This window comes from Antennarius striatus, chromosome 17 (assembly GCF_040054535.1).
Source record: "Antennarius striatus isolate MH-2024 chromosome 17, ASM4005453v1, whole genome shotgun sequence".
In the NCBI taxonomy this organism is placed as follows: Eukaryota; Metazoa; Chordata; class Actinopteri; order Lophiiformes; family Antennariidae; genus Antennarius; species Antennarius striatus.
The window spans coordinates 13394602-13415631 of NC_090792.1; the positions used below are offsets into that span (position 1 = coordinate 13394602).

Here is a 21030-nt window from a genome sequence, read left to right on the forward strand (position 1 = left end):
TGGCCCTCCTAAAGCTTTTTTCATAGTTTAGCTCAGTCTACCGCAAGTTTAAGATTTTCCACTGAGGCAAAATAGTTTTATGGCGCTTAGCGTTAATGCACTGTGATGTGATTTTACTCACTTACTGTCAAATAAAGAAATGAAAATTTTAATAATATGTTATTCCATTAGCAAATTTCAACTCCAGCAATACTTCTGAAAGTAGTATGTCTTTAAACATAACTGCATTAGCTTTTATTACATTACTGTAACCATTCCTTTAATATTTACGATCCTTGCTTTCATTGTATTGGACTAGGGATGAAATGCAGAGCCCTGTCCTGTGTTTAAAATGTCGTCAAATATTTCCTGAGGCTAATATAAGGGGTCCACTTTCCAAGCTAATCAGATCTGTTCATTCATTCATTTACTATTTTATCCGCACATCGCTTTGTGAAACAGGTTAGGGTTACTTCTCTGACTCCGGGTTACGTTAGCCCCTTTGTTAAACCAGAAAACCTGGGTTTCCCTCATTTCATTTAGAATACCCAGAGTTTCCATTAAACCTTCGTGCTTCACGAAAATAACCCCAATTGAGCTGTTAATCAAATCATATTTTAAAGTTAGAGACTGTAAGTCCAAAATTTCTTTTCACCCTTTAAAGCCTGAAGCATAAAGGTATAATGGAACATTCTGACAGATTTTTCAAAAAAATATATACTAAAATGTATAGAATTATGGCTATATCCAGAAAATGCAGATGTGCATGTCTAATTCTATACATGAGGGGGTTTTTTTTTGGGGGGGGGGGTCAACTATATGATGTAGAAGTATCAAAATGCTGAAAGACCAAGTGTATCAAATATGATACATCTGGCTTTAAAACCCCATGATTGGCTTGAAAAAAGAGGAAAAAACTCATCCCTTTAACTTCACACAAATTCATAGTGCTGTGTGGAACTTCCCTTGAAAAGGACTCCTGCTGTGACTTACTGATGGGGTATCAAGTAATCAGGAATAGGGCAAAACATGATCGCAGATTGTCAGAATCAATTGCATTCTTGCTGTTTCTTCTAAAGATTGTTTTGTGAACAAATGCGCAAAATTTATCTCATGTAAATGAATGACTGGCAATTAGCAAAATGCCAAGGATGAAGGCGCCGGAGAGAGTTTGAGAAATCATGGCACAACGGGGGAAAGTGTTCACAATCGATTAATTTATCCCCAGGAGCTTTTTGTATTGAAAAACAGAATTATGGTTAATAGTGTATTAACTGAATAATTGAAGAATGAGAGAATAGAGTGTCAAGTCTGTTACCGTACATCAAACTTCTGATTTTTCCCCTTGTCACAGTTAATCTATTCGAATGTTGACATTTATATTGCATTTAAATTCAAATTAAACTGACCCTTAAGGTTCATTGTGAGATGATAGAGTTGTCTGTAAGTCTTAATACTTTAAGGACAACTCGTTTTTCCCTCTTACCCACTTAGGGTTGAATCTCTTTTGATATGTAGATAGAAGCCAAAGAAGAGATAAACATTACGTGGGAATCATCTCCTCAGTGGCCGCTCTTGTCTTCAGGCAGCAACGTGTGTTGACTAGTCAACGTTATTGCTCTGGTGACTTACTCCAGAGTTGTTTTTCTGGCTGCCGGTTGTGGAGCATGCACAAGAGACTCGAATTTCTTAAGTCTTGCATCAGGAGAAATACACGACACTTCAACCACTGTGGTAGATCATGCTGTACCAAGGGGGGAAAAAAATCTAAATTAGAAAATAACGCCACAAGTGTTTGGTCTCTTTTGGCTTTTAGGCTTTGTGAATCTTGTCTTTTTGAGTTGCACAAGTGTCTGTCTGTCTTTCTGCCTCTGTGTCAGCAACATAACCCAAAGCATTCAAAAGCATTTTGAAATTATTTGGAGAGGTTAGTACATTGCTCTTCATATTTGGGACAGGAACAATCATTGATTATGTGTAAATTACATAGAAATTTCGAGGGCTGGCTTTTCATGGTCAACAAGCCACATTGTGCAGGGCAAACTATCATGGGACAATTGCTTTTCGGTGCAGTGACAATATGGGGACTATGACCTTCTTGGTACAGCTTTTACACTCTCTGAGTGCTGTCTAGTTTTCTCCTTTAACCACCGTTGGAGTCATTCTCATAAAAGAGAGGGTATATAGGCAAGGTGGTGGGTGTAAAGTCCTGAAGTAGGTTACAGTCTGCAGCATTACAATAAGAATTTGGTGTACTCCTGTAGTCTGCATTGTCTGATCCTTATGTCAAGTTGTAACAAATGGGGAAAGTTTTTCAGTCAGAGTTGACTTTTGTATCCATTCACACAGTAGACTCATAGACTGCTTTAGAGAATAAAGTGCGCTTTATTTACATGTCTTTTGCTATTTTGAGTTTTCTGTCAGTGTAAAAGCAGTAGTGAGACGACCACAAGGTGTTCTGAGGGCTTGCATTTGTTCCTTCCTATGGATAGTGTTCACCTTGTGAGATAACACCGCAGGCATCAAGACCCGCCACCTATCCCCCTGGGGGAGGTGTTGTGATACATTGAGGGTGCAGTACTTCATATGCAATACTGAGACTGGTGTGTATGTTTGTGTGCACAGATCCTATACAACCAAATTTATCAATTTAGCAATGATTTTCTCTCTCTCTCTCTCCCAATGTTTGCTACTCGGAGATAAGAAAATGGTCATAGCAACATTGCTTCTGGAAAACACTTTTGTTTCTTGAGCCAATGTTGAAGGGAGATTGAAAACAATAAGTAGTGTTGCCATTAGAAATGTCTGCAAGCGACCAACTGTGAGTTCTTCCTTTTTACCACTACCCTGCCACTCTGTGGTAACTGATAAGTTATGTTACTGACACATCCCTGTTTCTACTTCTGTTGACATTAATGTTTGGTTGTTGAGGAGAAGAATATATTGATTGTGTCCACATCAGCCCTCCCGAGACATTTTTGTTTTAAAACATGTAACTCTAAGATTTCATTCATTCATTCATTCATTCATTTTCCTGAAGGTGAGATAATCGTCTGTTCTTCAGCCTCTAATCCAGGTACACTCTGGATAGGTCGCCAGTTTATCGCACGTCTCTCAAGATTAAAAATTATAATATTACTAAACATACAGAAATGTCATTGTTTTTGCTAAAGCACAATGTGAACTCATTTGGCAAAGACTTTGATGGAATTTAGATGGATTGTTTTGTAAAAAAAACCCCAAAAAAAACAGTCCCGCAGTCCAGGTATAAATATAGGAAGGCTGCATACATGCTTAATTCATTCATTGAGTGTCTGCAGATGGGGATGGACTGGAGCCTAACACAGCTGACTTTGGGCAGGAGGTGGGGTACAACCTGAACAAGTTGCTACTTCATTGCAGGGCCTCATAGAAAGACAGAACCATTCACACTTATACTGACTAAAACTATGTCAGTAAAATCAAAATGAAGAATGATCCTCGTTCCTGTATGAAAGTGTAGTTAGCTAGTTTATATTCTAAGTATGATAAGGTAAAAGGTAAAATCAGATTATTGTTTTATTTTTAATGTCACACCCCCTTCCTTTTAGGGATTATGGGCTTGCACGTAAAATAGAAACACTGCATAGTGTTTGAGTTGGTTATGAATGGGCTAAACATAAATCGTAACCCCCCCACCCAAAATGCTATTAGCTAATGAAACAGTCCCTGGTGGTAGAAGTATTATGTCACTGCAGCAGGCTAAGCTGATCATGCTAACCTTTAAAGCTAATGTCAGAGCGTATGAGCAATTTTAGGTCCATAAAAAGACTCCAATTTCTTGAACATCGTTGCAGTTACTACTACCTGGTGCACATCAGGAGAAATCAGAGCTTCACGGACTAAGCTATGGGTGGGCTCTGGTAAATTGTTTTTCTCTTAATACATCTTCCATTTCTAAAAATCAAATATTTAGTACACTTGTGCAGCTGCAAAGGTTTTTTTTCTGGCATTTCATGTTTGCTAACTATTGGTTATTGAACTCCAACCGTGCAGGAGAGGTCTATTCGTGCCACAGCACCACAGAGCAGTGACTGGGGATTGCAATGGAAACACACACACACACACACACACACACACACACACACACACACACTCACACACACACACACACACACACACACACACACACACACACACACACACACACACACACACACACACACACACACATACGTCACACCACTGATTTATTGAGGAATAACCTCCTTGGTCAGCTGCTCAATAACTCACTATTACATAGGGCCCTGCAGTTTGTGGTGGGGGCATTCGTTTTTCCCCAACAAAAAGAGCAAAAAGAGCAAATGATGAAAAATATTTTGCAGATGATAGAAATAGAATTATGTTTCACAGTGTTTACAAGTTGTGGTTATATTTTTTAAAAAATCTTGTAATTTTGATTAAAGAATGATTCATTGGAAGCAGAGGTGCAATAATTAAAGGCATTACATTTAAGGTTCTTAACTGACCTTATCAGACTGATCCTCCAGGTTCTGCTTCATCAGCCAACTGTCGGATTTTCTGAATACGCACAACATCTCTGTTTTTCTCTGGAGTCAAATGGACTAAATGTGCTGCTAAATCTATGGGACTTCAAAGCTGTTTTTTTCTGCTCTCTTGCCAGGGTCATCACAGATAGCCAACTCCTATCTGCCTCCCCAGGCAAGACTTAGAGCTTTGACTGTTCGCTGTGGTTAGAGTTCAAACTTGGCTACAGCATTTGGTTTACCATCACCACCACCAGCAGCATCAGCATCAGCAGCAGAGGCAGCAGCAGTGGCATCAACTATACACACATGAGAGAGAAAGCAGAGAGAAAACTATGAAAAAAATATATATTGGCAAAACTGCCCTCAAAACACAGAGAAATGGTTGCAAACATCCCAAAAGAAGGTAAGATGAGTCAGTCTGGAGGAATGAATTCTAAATATCAGAGTCATTATTGGGGAATCCATTCATGTTGACTATTAGAAATGGATTGTCAATGGAAGGTCATACCAATTAAAAAGTCATTGAAACACAATGTGGCATCTGTTCATTCCTATCACCTTCATATTCATCTCTTGTCATCTATCAGCAGATATCTGAGGCAATGCATTTGGACACTGAAAAGAAACAGTACTTAAAATAAAAATAATTCTTGTGTGTTGGATCAGAGTTAATTAAACTGGCATCACACATTGATAACAGCCCCAGGCAATTTTCACACAGCTTTCTGGCTCCTTGCCATGTGATTTGACAACTTTGCTTGCAGCTGTTGGACGGTGAAGATGTTGTGAAGATTTTGTTTTGTTGTAGTACCAGGTAGACGCAGCATGTTGGATCAATAACCTCTCTATCAGTTCGTCTGTCTATCTGTTCCAGGAAGAGTTTTGGGACACATGCTTTTTTTTAATTATTATTATCTTTGCACCAGATCATTCATCTGTCTAAAATATCTCAACAGTATCTGGCTATGTAGTACAGCTTGCAAAATTTGAGTAGCAAGCGCATGATTAAATTTTCAGTCCCTGCACTCATTCACTGCTTCCTCTCAAATCCCCCTCCATAAAATTTTAAATGCACATCTATATTTTGCACAGCTTTAGATATGTTACTCAAAATTTCTCTAGTTTGGATACAGCTGATAATGCTAGACTAGGCTAGCAACCAGTACATTTTCTTCCCTTGTCAAAAAACCATCTAAACGGAGCTGTACACAGAAAGTTTTTCATCGCTGAAAGAAAGAATGGTACGTTATCAAGAAGAAAATCAAGCGTGTTTTTCAAGCTATTCTTCTAGTCCTGCATTTGCACAAAACTGGATGTTTATCTGCTATATTTATGAGTCTATTTTTGCTTTGTATAGTTATTTCTTGATAGAGGCTTAATTAGAAGAGATGTTGAACCACCAGTGCTCCACCCAGATATTGACATAACACAGTCTATAAGTCTTTCTGAAGAATACACAGTGGATTTTCTCCCTTACCGCCAGCTTCGTAATTGAGGCTCTGTGCCGAGGTGAACTTGGAGGTGAACTCATTGCGCCTGCTTGTTAGCTGCACTGAGCCATCAAATCTCTCTGTGAGCCAAGTATCCATCAGTCTGGCAAAATGCTAAATCCCCCGGAGCGCACACTGCCCTGCTCCCCATCTCTAGCCTTCCATTACCACATCTATTACCTCAGTCGGTCTTGTCACTGTTTTCATCCCCCACACTCAAACCTGCATCAAACACACAACTGAAATATTCCCCTCTGTCTGGTAGGTTGATGCCGTTGATGGTGGTGGTGCTGAAACAATGCAATTCTGTCTCTCATTCACTCTCTCTTTCTCTCATGGCTTTTCAGCCTCCATTAAAGCTTGCACACAAAGCTACACCCCTCCTTCTGTGTTTTCTATGAATCACCCAGAGTCTTGTTCCGGAGCCAAGAAGACCAGACAGTCAGTCAGTAGAGGGGAGGTGTGTGTGTGGGGGGGCTGTAATGGTATCCACCTTTACTCCAATGGAAGCTCCTTTCCCATATCTGTTAATCCCAAGAATATGATGTATCCATCCATTCATCCATCCATCCATCCTTCCATCCATCCATAAAACCGTCCTTGTACTTACGAGTTTTTGCACTCTCTTTCTGTTTCCTTCTGTCTTTCTGTCTTCTGTCTATGTCTTTTCCCTGTTTTGTTACATGAAACTGGCAATTGTTGACGGTGATAAATGTGTGTCGGTGTCGGGATTGTGTGTTCTTGAACTCTCTCTCTCTACTTCATGTTCAGTTCTTTCCATGACCACAAAGATGACCTCCGTAAGCGCCTGTCGTATACAACTCACAAACTAGAGATGGTGGAAACGGAGTTTGATTCCACTCGGCAGTACCTGGAGACGGAACTGCGCCGGGCTCAGGAGGAGCTGGAGAAATTTACGGAGAAGCTACGCAGGTGTGTATTAGTGTGTGTGTGTGTGTGTGTGTGTGTTGGGGGGGGGTGTACATGGGCCTGACTCAGTAGCTGTATGGGACTCTTTATGTATGCATGAACTGTCACTTACCCACCAGCAGCAAATATAGGCCTGCTGTGACATCGTGTGAATTTCTTTTCACTTTCTCTAGTATGCAGTATGTGAAACAGACTACGTCATGAGATCTGTCATCCCAACAGATCTAAAAGCAGCTGTATGTTTACAGCTGTTACACTGGGGCTGTGATGGCATGGGTTGTTGTTTTTTTCTTGAATGGTTAAACAATATATTACCCTGGAAAATTAAGGAAATTATACCTTGATTGACTGTTTAAGACTTAAATGTTGCTCTTAATGGGACAATAATTTACCAAATCAACATTATGTTGTATTGTGGAAGACTAATAAATAGTTATTAAGATCATGAACTCTTTATAAAACTGTTTATTGATGTGATAAATCAAGCTTCAAGACAGTTTTACTTCTTTTTACTTTTTGAAACCACTGAGTCATTATTACCGGCTGTTAGAAAGAATCTAGGTTGAAGGCATCTTGGATTGGATTCGCATTTCCAAGAAGTCAGTTTATATTATACCGTCTGTGGTGGTCAGTGTGTGGCTGGGTGAGTGAGAGAGCGCGGAGTGAATCCAAGTTGAAAAAAAGAGTAGCAGCAAGTTGTCAGTCTGGTAGGAAACGCACAGTCTGGGCTACAGAGTCAGTTAATAAATACTGTAGCCTCTCCAGACTGAGACAAGCCTGGTTTCCTGTTATTTCTCCGCTGCTGGAAGAGTGAAGTTATGTATGGATCCTAAACAGGAAAGGCCAACAGTGCAGGGTCTTTCTGGAGACTTATATAAATTGACACCAATAAGAACAAGATTTTATGTCTTCTTACATATTTTATGATATTTTTCTGTGTTCATTTTTACAGTCCATAAAATTGGTGATGGTAATATACTGTATTTACTTGGAAAGTATCATATTGATTTGACAAGCTTCATAGATATACGTTTATACTTGCTGTAAAAAAAATATTTCACATTCAACTCAATATATTACCATGGTAATATTATATAATTTCAAAGTGGTGTAATTCCACTTTTACTAAATTACAAGTTAAATAACTTAACAAAAATGTCTTTTGTTATTAATTTGAAAAATCTGAGACTGATAAAGTTAGCCTCACCAGGTTTTACAGTGTAGATGTACCTGTAGACTCAGTCATTAGTATGGGTAACTATAATGTGAACCTTTCTAATGACTTTCACCCAGAAGATTGCTTTTCAAGTCATGCATGTGGATCCAAAAGTCATCGTGGACTTCCTACATTTATTTTTTAAGGAAAAAGTTTATCTTCAAATATCTGCAACATATGACCACACTGTAGCCATGGTGTATAGACAAATGCTACTAATATGTAAATATTTTTTCTTGGTGCTTGTTTCTGTCAGAAAACTTGAGTGTAATAGCCGGCATCTTTTTTGTTTTTTTGTTGTTGTTTTTTTACTCTGTTCAGCAGAACCCAATCCCAACCAACTTGTCTTAACTTGACCCATCTGGTAGACGAACAGACTCAGTTTATATGGTCCTCTCAGATGGGAAATAACAAGATGCTCCTTATAATGACCAGTTTGTTCTTCATTAATCAGTAAACCACTCTCCTCCAGTGCCACTGATCCTGGCTCAAATCTCTTTCAAGTCCTAATGATAGTAGGTCTTTCTGATTTGTCTCTGCTTTCTGCCTCTACTGCCAGCACTCTCCATATCTCTCAACTTAATGGTGCCATAAATGCTGGTTTACCAACAATCTGAGGCCCAAGAGGTAATGTGTGGATGTGATACTGAACTCAGAGGTGACGTTATTAAACACCAGGAACAAGTTAACGAATATAGAGTAGTACCCTGCTCTCTCCTGCCCACTAATGGACTGGAAGGTCTGCCAAAGAGCAGCGGTGATGGGAGGGAATGAGGAGGCACGACACAAAGAGGGTCTTTAAAGGGAGAAAATGCTGCCGTGTCAAATTTCACCTGCAGTCAGAGAGGATAGAGGTTGTCAATCATTATACCATGGCCCCCATGGTATAAATACAAATCTTCCACTTTGGGTGGTAAACACGTCATTAATCCTTTTAACTTTGCTTTAGAATGATCTTCAAATCTTTGTCACGACTATTGTGACTTACTGTATAATATCAGACATTCTTTGGCCATTGTGTTTTGTGATCTGAATTTTTAACAGATCATAGTTCTTGTCTCTCCTTTTAGGATCCAGAGTAGCTATGCAGCTCTTCAGAGGATCAACCAGGATTTGAAGGACAAGATGCACAGAACGGTAATATACACCTGCTTAGTAGTTTTCAGTTTCTGTCTCAGATTCATCTCGGTTTCAAAGAAAAACATGCAGCTCAACTTTAATTATCATGTAACCTAAAATTCAGATGCAAGAAGTCTTTGAGGAGCATCTAAATATCCATTATTGTGGTAACAGTGTCATTTGTCTGTGACATGGCAAAGAGTTGCAATAAACAACTTGAATGATGATCAAATAGTGAAAAAAACGTATTACCCGATGTCACATAAGGCGTAAGGTAGTTTACAGTAATGACCAGGTATTCTGAGGGTGTGTGTGCACATTTCACTTACAATACTGATGCATTTTACTTAGGAATAGTATACTGAGCATTTCTTTTCAAAAGAGTTTGTATCTTTCTCTGGTATTTCAACTTCTCCACAACACGCAGTCGGGATCAAAGATAAAAACAGACATCACTCCATCTCTTCCAGCCATCAGGCAGGCCACCAGTTGCTTGTATAGACTTCACCTCTGTGTGACTACATTTTCAGCCTGCGTTTCCACATTCCCTGACCACAGGGATTGTTTGTTTTGATATTACCAACACGGGTGGAATTCTAATATTGTCAGTAGGGGCTACAGAGTTCTCACTAACCTCTCATAAAAAATGTATGAAGGTGCTGGGGATCAGCAATGTAACCTACACACACACACACACACACACACACACACACACACACACACACACACACACACACACACACACACACACACACACACACACACACACACACACACACACACACAAACACTGTGTGTTAAATGAGAACATAAAGACTATTATAAAATCAGTGCTAGTTTTATATAGGACAATTTACTTCTTTAAGAAACTTTTTCATTGTTTGATGACACCAGCTGTCTTTACAGCTATGATTTCCTCAGATCCATAATTTATTCCACGAACAAATCATGGTTTAATAAAAGAAAAAGTGTTTAGAACTGGTTATATTTGAAGACTAGCTTGAAAGGACAGATCTCAAATGCAGATTAATCTGCAGTCGTGCAGATTAAGCGCTGTAGCAGTGAAATTTTAGGAAGTATTTTAACTCACTTTCAATTTTTTCCTCTGGAATCTCTTAGTTTTACAACATTCATTTATTCATCTTATCCACAACTTCTGCTTTTGCGGGTCACGAAGGTTGCTGGAGCCTATGCCAGCAGACATACTGTACATGTGAGAGGCAAGGGATACTCCGGGCGTGACGCCAGTGCACATTCAAAAACAAACAACCGCTCACACCTACGGAAAATTTGGAATGATCAATTCACCCGAAGTGCATGTTTTTGAAGGTGGAAAGAAGCCGGAGAACATGGAAAAAAGCCACACAGACATGGGGTGAACATAAAAACTCCACACAGAAACGAGTCGAACCCAGAACATTCCAGCTGTGAGGTGACAGCGCTACCCGCTGTGCCACTGTGCCGCCCCAGTTTGAAAGCATAATATGTTTAATTCATGTCCATTAGGCTGAATGCTGCACCAGATATGGACTCTGCACCCTACTCTTGTTCAACAGACCGAACGCATCGGAAGAGTGCATGTGAATAATGATATCTGAGGAGGAATAAACCTGATGCAGTCAGCAAATGGATTGATTGATAGATTGACCACATGACCACTGATGCGCTTAAACATGGAGAGCATGTCATTTATTCCCAAACACTCTTATCATGTCTTGTTTATAAGGAGACTATATGCTCTGTTTCTTTTGCTGGCAAATCAGAAATAAGAGCCTGTTTTCCTATCCCAACTACACGTTTTGCCCTGTTTGTAAAATATTGAAATATTTGTGGTTATACTGATTTTTGAATTATTGAATTAAAGCAATGAGTTTCTTAACTCCACCTCCTTTGGTTTTTATTTTTATTTTAAGCAGAATATCATGTGCTTAAACAAAGTTGTGAAAAGTTGTGATACAAATTTCTGTCAACCACCTGTTTTGCTCTTCAAAACAATAAGTGATGCTCAAATATTAATGATGGTAAAGTACATTTATGCACAAATTTATATTCATAATTCTTATTATCCAGGTGGTTGCAATGGTTTGTTGTTAATAAGAAGTGTATCCCCATAAAAATGTTTTGGAAACGATTTGGTGCAACCATACTGTGTAGAGATGATGACATTTAGTACTCTCTCTGCTCTCCCTCTGCGTCCTGTCCAACACATGAAGAATCGGCCATCATCGATTGGCGCCCACCTGTTTAGCGGCAGAAATGCTCTCATCTCTCTCAAAGCAATTACATGATCAAAGACAGGGTGCGCAATCAATGTCCAAAGTAATTGGTCTTACCTGCCATGCAACCCGGTTAGAAAACTATTACAGCTAAGTACTGTTCTGGTCACCTCAGCAGCAGCTTTCCAATTACATATGGTTGAGAGGTTCCTTGAGCGTTTTGTCTCTCACAGTTTCTGCTTCAAAATTTATTAGCCAGAAGACGAACCAACTCCATGGAGAAGTCCGTCTTTATGGCTTACAGTATGTTGATTAAGATGGAACATAATCATACCAGACATTTGATCCATAAGGCTTGTCTGTGCCACACACACTAATGGGAAAGAGTCATTATTGACTAAATACAGGGACACAGTCAACTGACTTTTACAGTTTCTTCTACATTCTTGTCTATTTCTAATAAACCACTGATGTTAGGCAAGCTAGAATCCTTTGACATTTTTTAGATAAGCTGTTCTCAGATGAGAATAAATTTCAAAGCGGTAAGAGACAAACCCATGGGTTAAAGCCTTGAAGTGACATGTTTACTTTTTTCTTGAAGTAAAAATAAGTGTTTTGCATTTTGGTTTGAGTTTGGATGTGCCAGGTGTGTGTAGGAAAAGATACAGTCTAATGAATAATAGTGGTTTTCTTGTAGATGGAGGTTATGTACCTATGCTTTTGTTCACTTAACAGCAAGTTTTTGAATTTTGCACCTGAATTTTGCACCGTACCGTGAGAAGACAGCTATCTACAGTAGCTTTGGGGTTTTTTGCTGCTTTTTATTTACAATGTTCCATTGCAATCCCACTTTTTTGTTATAGAATGAATTATGAATGGACTGGCCTGGTATGTCTTTGGGTTATCCCTCACATACATTACAAAAACATCAATGCATTGTCATGTGAAAATGATGTTGAAAAGTGTTGGCTTTTCAAAGGGATTGTCTTTTGAGCACAGAGCTTTGGTGTAGCAAATCAGTCTTCCTGGCAGGACAGCAATGGATTTTTTTTCTAGGGGCAGGCCTCATTGGGATTGCTATTGCTCTTGATGTCATGTCATGCAATGACATTTCATGAGGGGCGGGATATTTTCCTTTGTAGACGACAGTCTGGGCAGGAAGGCAATGACAAAGATAGCTCCAATGAAGGCAGACACATAATTAAAAGTTCAGACAGACCTGAAATGACAAGGTCAAGTAGAAAAGTCAGGTATAAAACTATTTCCCAAAAAACAGCTTAACACCTGGATAAATCACAATGACACGGGACTAATTGTGTATCTAGAGTAAATTGTTTGGATATAACACGCTTGCTGTCCTGTTAATAAATAAATTGCATTAGACACACACACCTGTGAGATTTGATGGCTGAACGTCTTCTCAAAAGGTGCAGGTAAGGGCAAAATAGTAAGACTTCCACACAGTTGTCAGATGTCAAAAAATGTCAAAAAAATTTATAAATTTAAAGCTAATTTGTTCCAGAAATAACAAAATTTTCCCCCATTTTCTGGATTAACTTTCCAGAATTTGATCATTTTTTCCATGGTACATGGCAAGTCCTTCCAAACAGTTTTAGGGTAATCCCTTAAGTAAAGAAGAAGCAAAAATAAGTCTTGATCTGGTTTTTTTGTCTAGAAATGTTCTTGATGTACATTTGATGTAAATCGGGTCAAAATATCAAGGAATTGTTTTCTGTAACATGTTCAGCTTTCAAACCACATTTCATGAAAACTACTACTTTCTGTAGTTTTTGTCCAATTCTACTAAAAGTCAGACAAATGAACTGATGCCTTCTTATAATCACCATGATAAATGTTAAGGATAACAGTTTACTGGATATGCAGACTAAATAAAAGCTCACCCACGTTTTAATGAGGGCTCAAACTTTCTCTGAAAATGCTCTGTCCTTCAGTTCAAAATTTAGTGGCTAAATAAATAATTTAGCAACTGACACTTTAATCACCAGAATAGTAATGATGTTTAGTTCCCACCTTGGTTGTTGGTATGCTACACTTTGCTCTCCAGATGTATGAATCTATGCCTGTCGTAACCAATCTAAATAATTAATGTGTTTATTTGTGAAACACAGAGGCTTAGTCTAATCTCCCGGGTTCCTGATTGGTTCTTTCTTGGCCAAGACTATATAAACAAATACTATTTGATTTAGAATCAATATGTTTTAGCTGCATAGTTTATCATGCTGCTGTAACATCAGTTTATCATCAGACCAAAACATTAGACCAGTAATTGTTTGTGCGGTAGACATCTAAATCTAAAACAGGGAAATGTTCTCTTGGTGCCATAAATAGAACAGACTAAAACTCTTAGAATGGATATTCTATCAAGATTTGACTAAATAAACATGTCTGGGTCAATAACAGTCTGTGAGCCTGTGATTAATGAACTAAGAATTCACAGAACCCACATAGTTCCATTTATTGTCATTTTTTATGCCATAGATCCCCATAAGAATAAACAAACAGAACATGCTGTAGTGGCTCATCATCTATTTACAGTTTGGAAAGTGTTGGATGTTGAACGGGAACATGTATAAAAATACCCATTGTGTCTATGAATGAATGTCTCGCTCGGTACATGTTGGTCTCTGCCCTTTGTAAAGCGGCATCAAAAGCCAGCAGTGAAGCGATTACTGTAGCGTCAGATCAAACTGATCTGACCGGGACCCAAGTCACATGATGGATCCGATGATCTGGAATTGTTACATCTATAGGACCAGGAAAATTTACTGTGAGTAAAGAAATAATCAAGCAGCTGAGATCAAACTGTAACTAAAACTGTGTGGATTTATGAGTGTCCAATCTTGTATATGTTCCAAAGATTCTAAGCTAGATCCTCGAGATAACCACTAAATATCTAACTAATAATGATGCCAATATCATTCAAGAAGTTTTAACTCCTGATATTGTGTCATCTATCAAGCGCTTGTTGCTCTTTGCGCTCTTTAGTAATAGTAATGCACAACCATTGACAATACATATTAACCTCCTGTTAGATTGTAATCCTGCTTCACAGCAGTTCCCATTCATTTCAATACACATTTTAAAACTGAGATTTGTTTCTGTTTGTGTGGCTGCAGAGAGGACTAGCACACCATTATTTTACATTCACCCTTGGTAAATTGTGTTAATCTGTGATACTGCAGTAGCAAGCAGGGAATATTACCATGAGAGAGATCAAATATTTGTTTGAGAGTTTTCAATTTAATAGATTGGACTTCACGCTGTGTTTAAAAAGAAAGTGTTCCAGCTGTCCACATATTACTGGTGCTTTAGACATGTTAGACATGCAAGGCAAAATGTCTTACCTCTGTTTTACTTTCTATTGGGCTCTGAGGAGTGCTGTACAGACATGGAAGGATGCCTGAAGCTGCTGCAGCAGCAAATGAAACCAATGAGTTAATAAACGTTTAGCGTCTCTGTGCTGTAGCTTCATGGGTCAAAACTCTTTAAAACACATCACTCTAACATTGAATGGCATGTTTCTCCATCATGAGCATGAACACCAGTTAATTGTAGGTCAAACCACAATTTATGAAAATGTCTTAATTTGTGTCTAAAACTGTCCATCAGCAAATTCTGTTGTGTTTGACGAACATTTACTGAGAAATAAAGTTTCAAACAGTTTAAGAGAATGACTTCGTGTTCTTAAATAATGGGCCTTAATAGTTTGTGCCCATTTTTAAACACTTTTAAGCGAAGCCGGGGTTGTAAAGTTGTGCCTTCCATATATTGTTGGCTTTGTGGTTTAGCTGCTGGTAGTAAATGAGAAAAAGATTCAACTTTTGCTCATTTTCTGTCTTCTACATTTAATTTCCCAACAGCGTTGCTCTTACATTAAGTGCTTTTTCTTACTGTGCATCATTAAAGAAAAGGACTAAATCTGTGCTCACACCTGGAACAATAAGGTAACTTTGTACACTAAAATTAAGAGCCAAAATAAGTGGAGCAGACATTGATTGTGATGGATTAATGTGTGTGTCACAAACCAGCTTTATGCTATTCTAGTATATTTTTATGGTGAACTGCTGGAAATTATCATTCAAAACAACTAACTGGGTTTGATAACAATCGATCCTGGGTTAGACTATAGGTCTAAAGGATAGGTGGTTATCTTTGGTGTCTCCATTGAAAAAGAGTTTTCACGCTCTCCTTTGTGAAACACAGTTTTGAGTAATTTCCTCTCACGGGATTCTGACTTCATATGTTGTTCTGGATAAACTATGAAAAAATGTGTAAGACAATTTGAGAAGCCTTAGATTTGTCACTTTTCATGATCATTGAGATAACCTGCATAAATTTTATTTTGTTGCATTATAGCGAACTCATGCTTTCTTAGCTGAGTCTGGAGTTAAATGTGTGCTCAAACGTTCATCTTTTTCCTGAGTTATTAGAGGAGGTCTACATACATTTCATGCTAAAGAAAAAGAAAATCAGGAATTGTGGCTCTGGCCTGTTTTGTATAGAGGAGTAATAACCGCTTGGTCAAGATATTTGCATATTAATTTTCCTTTGAATTGGATCTCTTGTATGTGAAGCATCAACAGATAAGTCCCGGTGACAGCATGGGTATCCGACACAGTGTGGCTGGAGGAGATAAGGGGAATGCGCATGGCTGTTAGTCTTCCACAGGCTATAATGCCCTAATTAAAAATTACACTTATTCCCTGCTACATAGTAAGGAACAAGATCATGCTCATCATATTGAGGCTATTAAGACTGCTTTTTACAGTCAACAGGTAGAATTAGTTTACAACTACTTGTCTATCAGACGACCCATCAGATGATTGTCTATATTTAAGTTATAGTTACAGTCAGCAGCTGGTAATGAGCAAAAGTGGCAGATTATTTTTGAGGATGTGTAACATTTTAAAACAGCTTTTCATTCTTCTGTTGCACAAGTATAAAAAAGCATGTTATAAAAGAGATTTAAGAAATTAATGAATATTCATACATGAATTTATGAATTTGGATCAGACACACCTTTAACATTTTTGTACTCGTACTCAGGCTCCATTATTTTTAACCTGTGATATTGCTTTGTTTCTTTTACTTTGGAACCAAAGAAACTGAGCAATTATTCAACCATTGCTTCACACGCCTCTTGCATAGAAAGTATTGGTTACAGCACCAAAGACAAATTTGTTTAAAACTGACTGCATTTATAACAGACAAGGAAAAACATACAGTGCTCACATTTATTTGAAGAGTTCACATTACTCTTGCATTTAGAAGGGAAATAAAACATTAAAAGCAAGCAATACAATAACATATGTCAACCTTAAAACGTAGCTTAAAAATGACTTTATGTTCTCATCTACAGTACATTATAATTGTGCTTGTCCACATGATTACAAAATATGAATAAAAATTCAGAGTAATGATGACAAATGCCAATGAGCTGCTTGTCCCTGCAGTAGATTAATGAGAGCCTAACAGAATTGGATTTGAAATATCAATGTTGGCCTGTTGCTTAAACTGACAGTAATTGCCACCTATTAGATTGGATCTACACCCCTTTATTTCAAAACAGTTGCTGTCATAAAAAGATTGCAAGAGAGAAGGGTGGGAGGCCAACTGAGTGCTCACAGCTGTATCATTTGTCATCCTTTGTGTGTGTGTGTGTGTGTGTGTGTGTGTGTGTGTGTGTGTGTGTGTGTGTGTGTGTGTGTGTGTGTGTGTGTGTGTGTGTGTGTGTGTGTGTGTGTGTGTGTGTGTGTGTGTGTGTGTGTGTGTGTGTTGTGTGTGTATGTCACTTTCAGGGACACATTTTAGCGTAAAGACCCGTTAAATGGGGGACAGCCTGCTCTAGTGGGGACAAAATTGAAACAGGTTAGGAGTAACTATGTAATGTTCATAAAAAACTAACCAAGTCTGTGTGTGTGTGTGTGTGTGTGTGTGTGTGTGTGTGTGTGTGTGTGTGTGTGTGTGTGTGTGTGTGTGTGTGTGTGTGTGTGTGTGAGAGAGAGAGAGAGAGAGAGAGAAGAGAGAGAGAGAGGAGAGAGAGAGAGAGAGAGGAGAGAGAGAGAGGAGAGAGAGAGAGAGAGAGAGAGAGAGAGAGAGAGAGAGAGAGAGAGAGAGAGACCCTTCATGAAGACAGAGCTCACTATTGCCCCCTGGAGGCTGCAACAATATCTGCAGTGACACGGAGGTGGAACAGAACACTTAAAACGATAAATCTCTCTCGCCTTTTGTGGTGGAGCAGTTGTCCACTTTTCTTAAGGTTGGGAGTTCAATGCCCAGCCCCTGCACAGCACATAGAAATGTTGCTCCAAGTCCCATTGGTGTGTGAGTGATTATGTGAACGGCTACCTTGCATAAAACACGTTGCAAGCGTTAGACGTTTGTGTGAATGTCGACTTGTGTTGCAGAATTCTTTGAGTGACACTAGAAAGGTGCTATGTAAGAATACCATTTCCAAATCTGCATAAGCTCAATGAATGAGTTACCTTCTTAGAACATATCAGAATCAGAATCCTTTATAATAATAATTATTATTATTATTATATCACAGCACATTTGATAAAATAGTCCTAATAATATTCCAGACAATGAACGTGTTTAATAGAAAGAACACAGGTTTAATTATCTATTCTGTATTTTTGAATAGCGGAGTAAATATGCAATATATCAATATATTATTAATAGATAATGCTGTTTTAATGGTCCCATGGTTTTTTTTATTGTATAAAATTAACCAAGTCAGTCAACCCTATCTCTCCATGCTGGGTCCCAGCCCTCCAAAGTTGAGGCAGCTGTCCGTGACGAAGTGAGACTGAGTTGCCTGCAAGCACACACACTCCCATGATTGACACTGTCAGATCCTCCCCCTCATTCTAATTGGTCGTTTAGGATAATGACTTCAATCAAATAGAATTAAGGACAATAGGGATCACCCTTTTTTGTCTTTCTGACTCATGTACTACTGTAGTGGTAGTTTAGATAGAAACACATACTGCAGACAGATAATAGATAGAGAATATGACATATTAATTTCTTTCTATAAAAGTTACCTATGGTAGCTTTAAAGGCAGGAGTGTCTAGCATGTCCTTTAATATGACTGACATAAATGTAAACGTGAGATTCTAGACAGTCACCAGAATATTGCAATGGCCATCTGACTCTGAAGCCCCTTAAAGAAATAAAACTCAACCTGAATGTAGAGCAAATTTTTCACTAGCATTGGAAATTAATTGACTCAGTTGATTCCAATGACAGTCTGTTTTCAGTCATTAGATAAGTCGACAGCTGCTGGTGGAAGATGGTGATGGTTTGTTCTTTTGATGAGCATGGTTGTCTCATTATTTTCATATGTGCCAGTAAAAAGTTTAGCTGAAGGATGCTAAATGAGATGTCTGACCCACAAAAAAACATCAGATTATAATCCTCCTGGGGCAACTTGTGTGTCTAATTTCAAAAGTGTGGCCAAAAGTTGTTGAGACCAAAGACAGGAAGCCAGAGAGAAAGACAAACAAAGTGCCTGATAAAAATACCCATCATTAGGCTGTGTTGTTAGTAAGGGCCAAGACCTCATCTAAACAGGGTCATTTTGCATTTCTTTGACATCGTCTTTTATTTGTCCCCCTTTTATTTTTCTCTCTCATCTCTCTCTCTCCCCTCCATTTATCTTTTCCTTACACCCAGGGTAATTGATATGAGTACTGGCAAGTGTAATGTTCTTTTAATTAAGAGTTGCCTCTGGCAATGACTTCAGTCTGACAGTGACTTAAGGCTGCCTTGCTTTCTTTTTTATTTCCATCTTCTATCTTGTTTTTTTCTTATTCTCTTGCTCCTCCAACTTTGATATCCTCATCTTTCACTTGCTCTCTCAACTTTTTCCTTTAGCCCTTTATAAACTGTCCATCTTTGCTTAATGTTCAATGTCTGATGTGTAATACTTTTAGTTATTTCCTGATTATTCTCCACCTTTCTTGATTTTTTTCTTTTATACTACAGACTCACCACCATGAGGAGGAAAAGAGAGCCCTCAGCCGGGAAATCATTGTCCTCAAAAACCATCTCATGGAGGCGAAGATAACTATCAATAAACTCAGAGAGGACAATGTGAGTATCCAAGAGCCATGTCATGTAATATAAATGCACAATATTTGAACTTTTGATTTGATGAGATCCAGCTGAGAACATACAGAAATAACATTTTCCAATCAGGACCACAAATGAAGCTGGAGAATGGGGCAATCAGGGCCACAATTGATTCAGGCCTTTGAGGTGCTTACTTTCCTTGCCTGGTCAGAAATCTAGACTTGGTGGTGCCAAAACAACAGTTGGTTTGAGAAACTGAAATGAAAACTTATTTTCCCGAGGCAAACATTCTCTCCTGTCAAACTGGCAGCTCTCTGTGAACTCCACATTTCTAAAAGTCTCATATCCACTTTATTTCTGCAACATCCTTGATATTTGCGCTTCAAGGAGTCACAGCTGATATAGGAATTAAGTCAAAGCCACTGGGTGTTTTATAGTGATTAAACTGAAATCAATGGCCATCCTCAGGGCTGGGTAATTCTCAGCACACGAGCATGAAGCAATCGGGTGCCTTACTTTCTTTGAAGTGATTCTAGTGGTATTTTAGGCACTTGTGACCGAAAGAGTATTTCAACAATCCCCATCCAAATACTGCCAGGCTGATTGGAGTCAAAGTTGAGTGAGAGAAGATTTTGTTCCATCAGAGTCAGCAGGAGAGAGGGATTTCCTCCAGACACCAGGCTCTGAACTTAATGCTTATAGCGTGGGATAAAAAAATAAATACCCTCTCAAACAAATTATGTCTGAGACCTGAAAAGAACAAATGTGTCATAACGAATAAAATATTTTACATTTGCATTCTTGGGTAGCAGTAACAATTGAGTGTTTACTAGGTTATTACAATGGATGTCTTACTGGACAGACGAGCAGACAAAAATGAAGGGTCAGTGTTTGAAGTCACTACTTAAACTTTGTGCAGTGACGTTTAATGACAAGAGAGAGAGACATGAAAAATATATGAATGGCACTCCGCTGAAAGTATTTCTCTGACAAGGCCAAAAATGACCCACACTTCTTCTTAGATTTCCATTTCAATTCCCCACACTTCCCAAAAGCTGTACTGTATATGAATTGATGGTGTAATTTGAAATTAAAAGAAGAAGCCCTGTCTCATATTGATAAAGAAAAGCATTAGTACTTTTTGTATAATTATGTCAACAAACAAACATTCTGCAGACAGACTTACAGAAGCCATTTTTGGGCCTAATTGGAAATATATACAATTTGTTGGGACCTAATTATGAAGTCTAACAAGTGCTATTAACACTGTTAGCTGACATCACTAACTTATGTTAACTAAGACATCACAAAGGTCAAAAAAACCCTCAGGATGACAAAATGTCCCCCCAGGCAACAACATGAAAAGAACTAGAGTTGTCACTGTTGTCACAGGGGAGTTTGAACTGTCAAGGAAAAGGGGTTGATGTTAAAGGAAGTATTGTCAGGGTCA

The 21030-nt window shown here is 38.5% G+C and overlaps 1 protein-coding gene across 1 annotated transcript in view; it reads left to right on the forward strand.

Annotated features, from left to right (window-relative positions):
• Nucleotides 1-761: 761 nt before the first annotated feature.
• The window catches only part of LOC137611241 (brain-enriched guanylate kinase-associated protein), a 28531-nt gene continuing 8262 nt past the window's right edge, over nucleotides 762-21030 (forward strand). The window contains exons 1-5 of the mRNA XM_068339332.1: nucleotides 762-769; nucleotides 4822-4911; nucleotides 6770-6931; nucleotides 9215-9281; nucleotides 19494-19601. Of these exons, the coding sequence (XP_068195433.1) occupies nucleotides 762-769; nucleotides 4822-4911; nucleotides 6770-6931; nucleotides 9215-9281; nucleotides 19494-19601 (435 nt within the window). The remainder of the gene's footprint in view (nucleotides 770-4821; nucleotides 4912-6769; nucleotides 6932-9214; nucleotides 9282-19493; nucleotides 19602-21030) is intronic.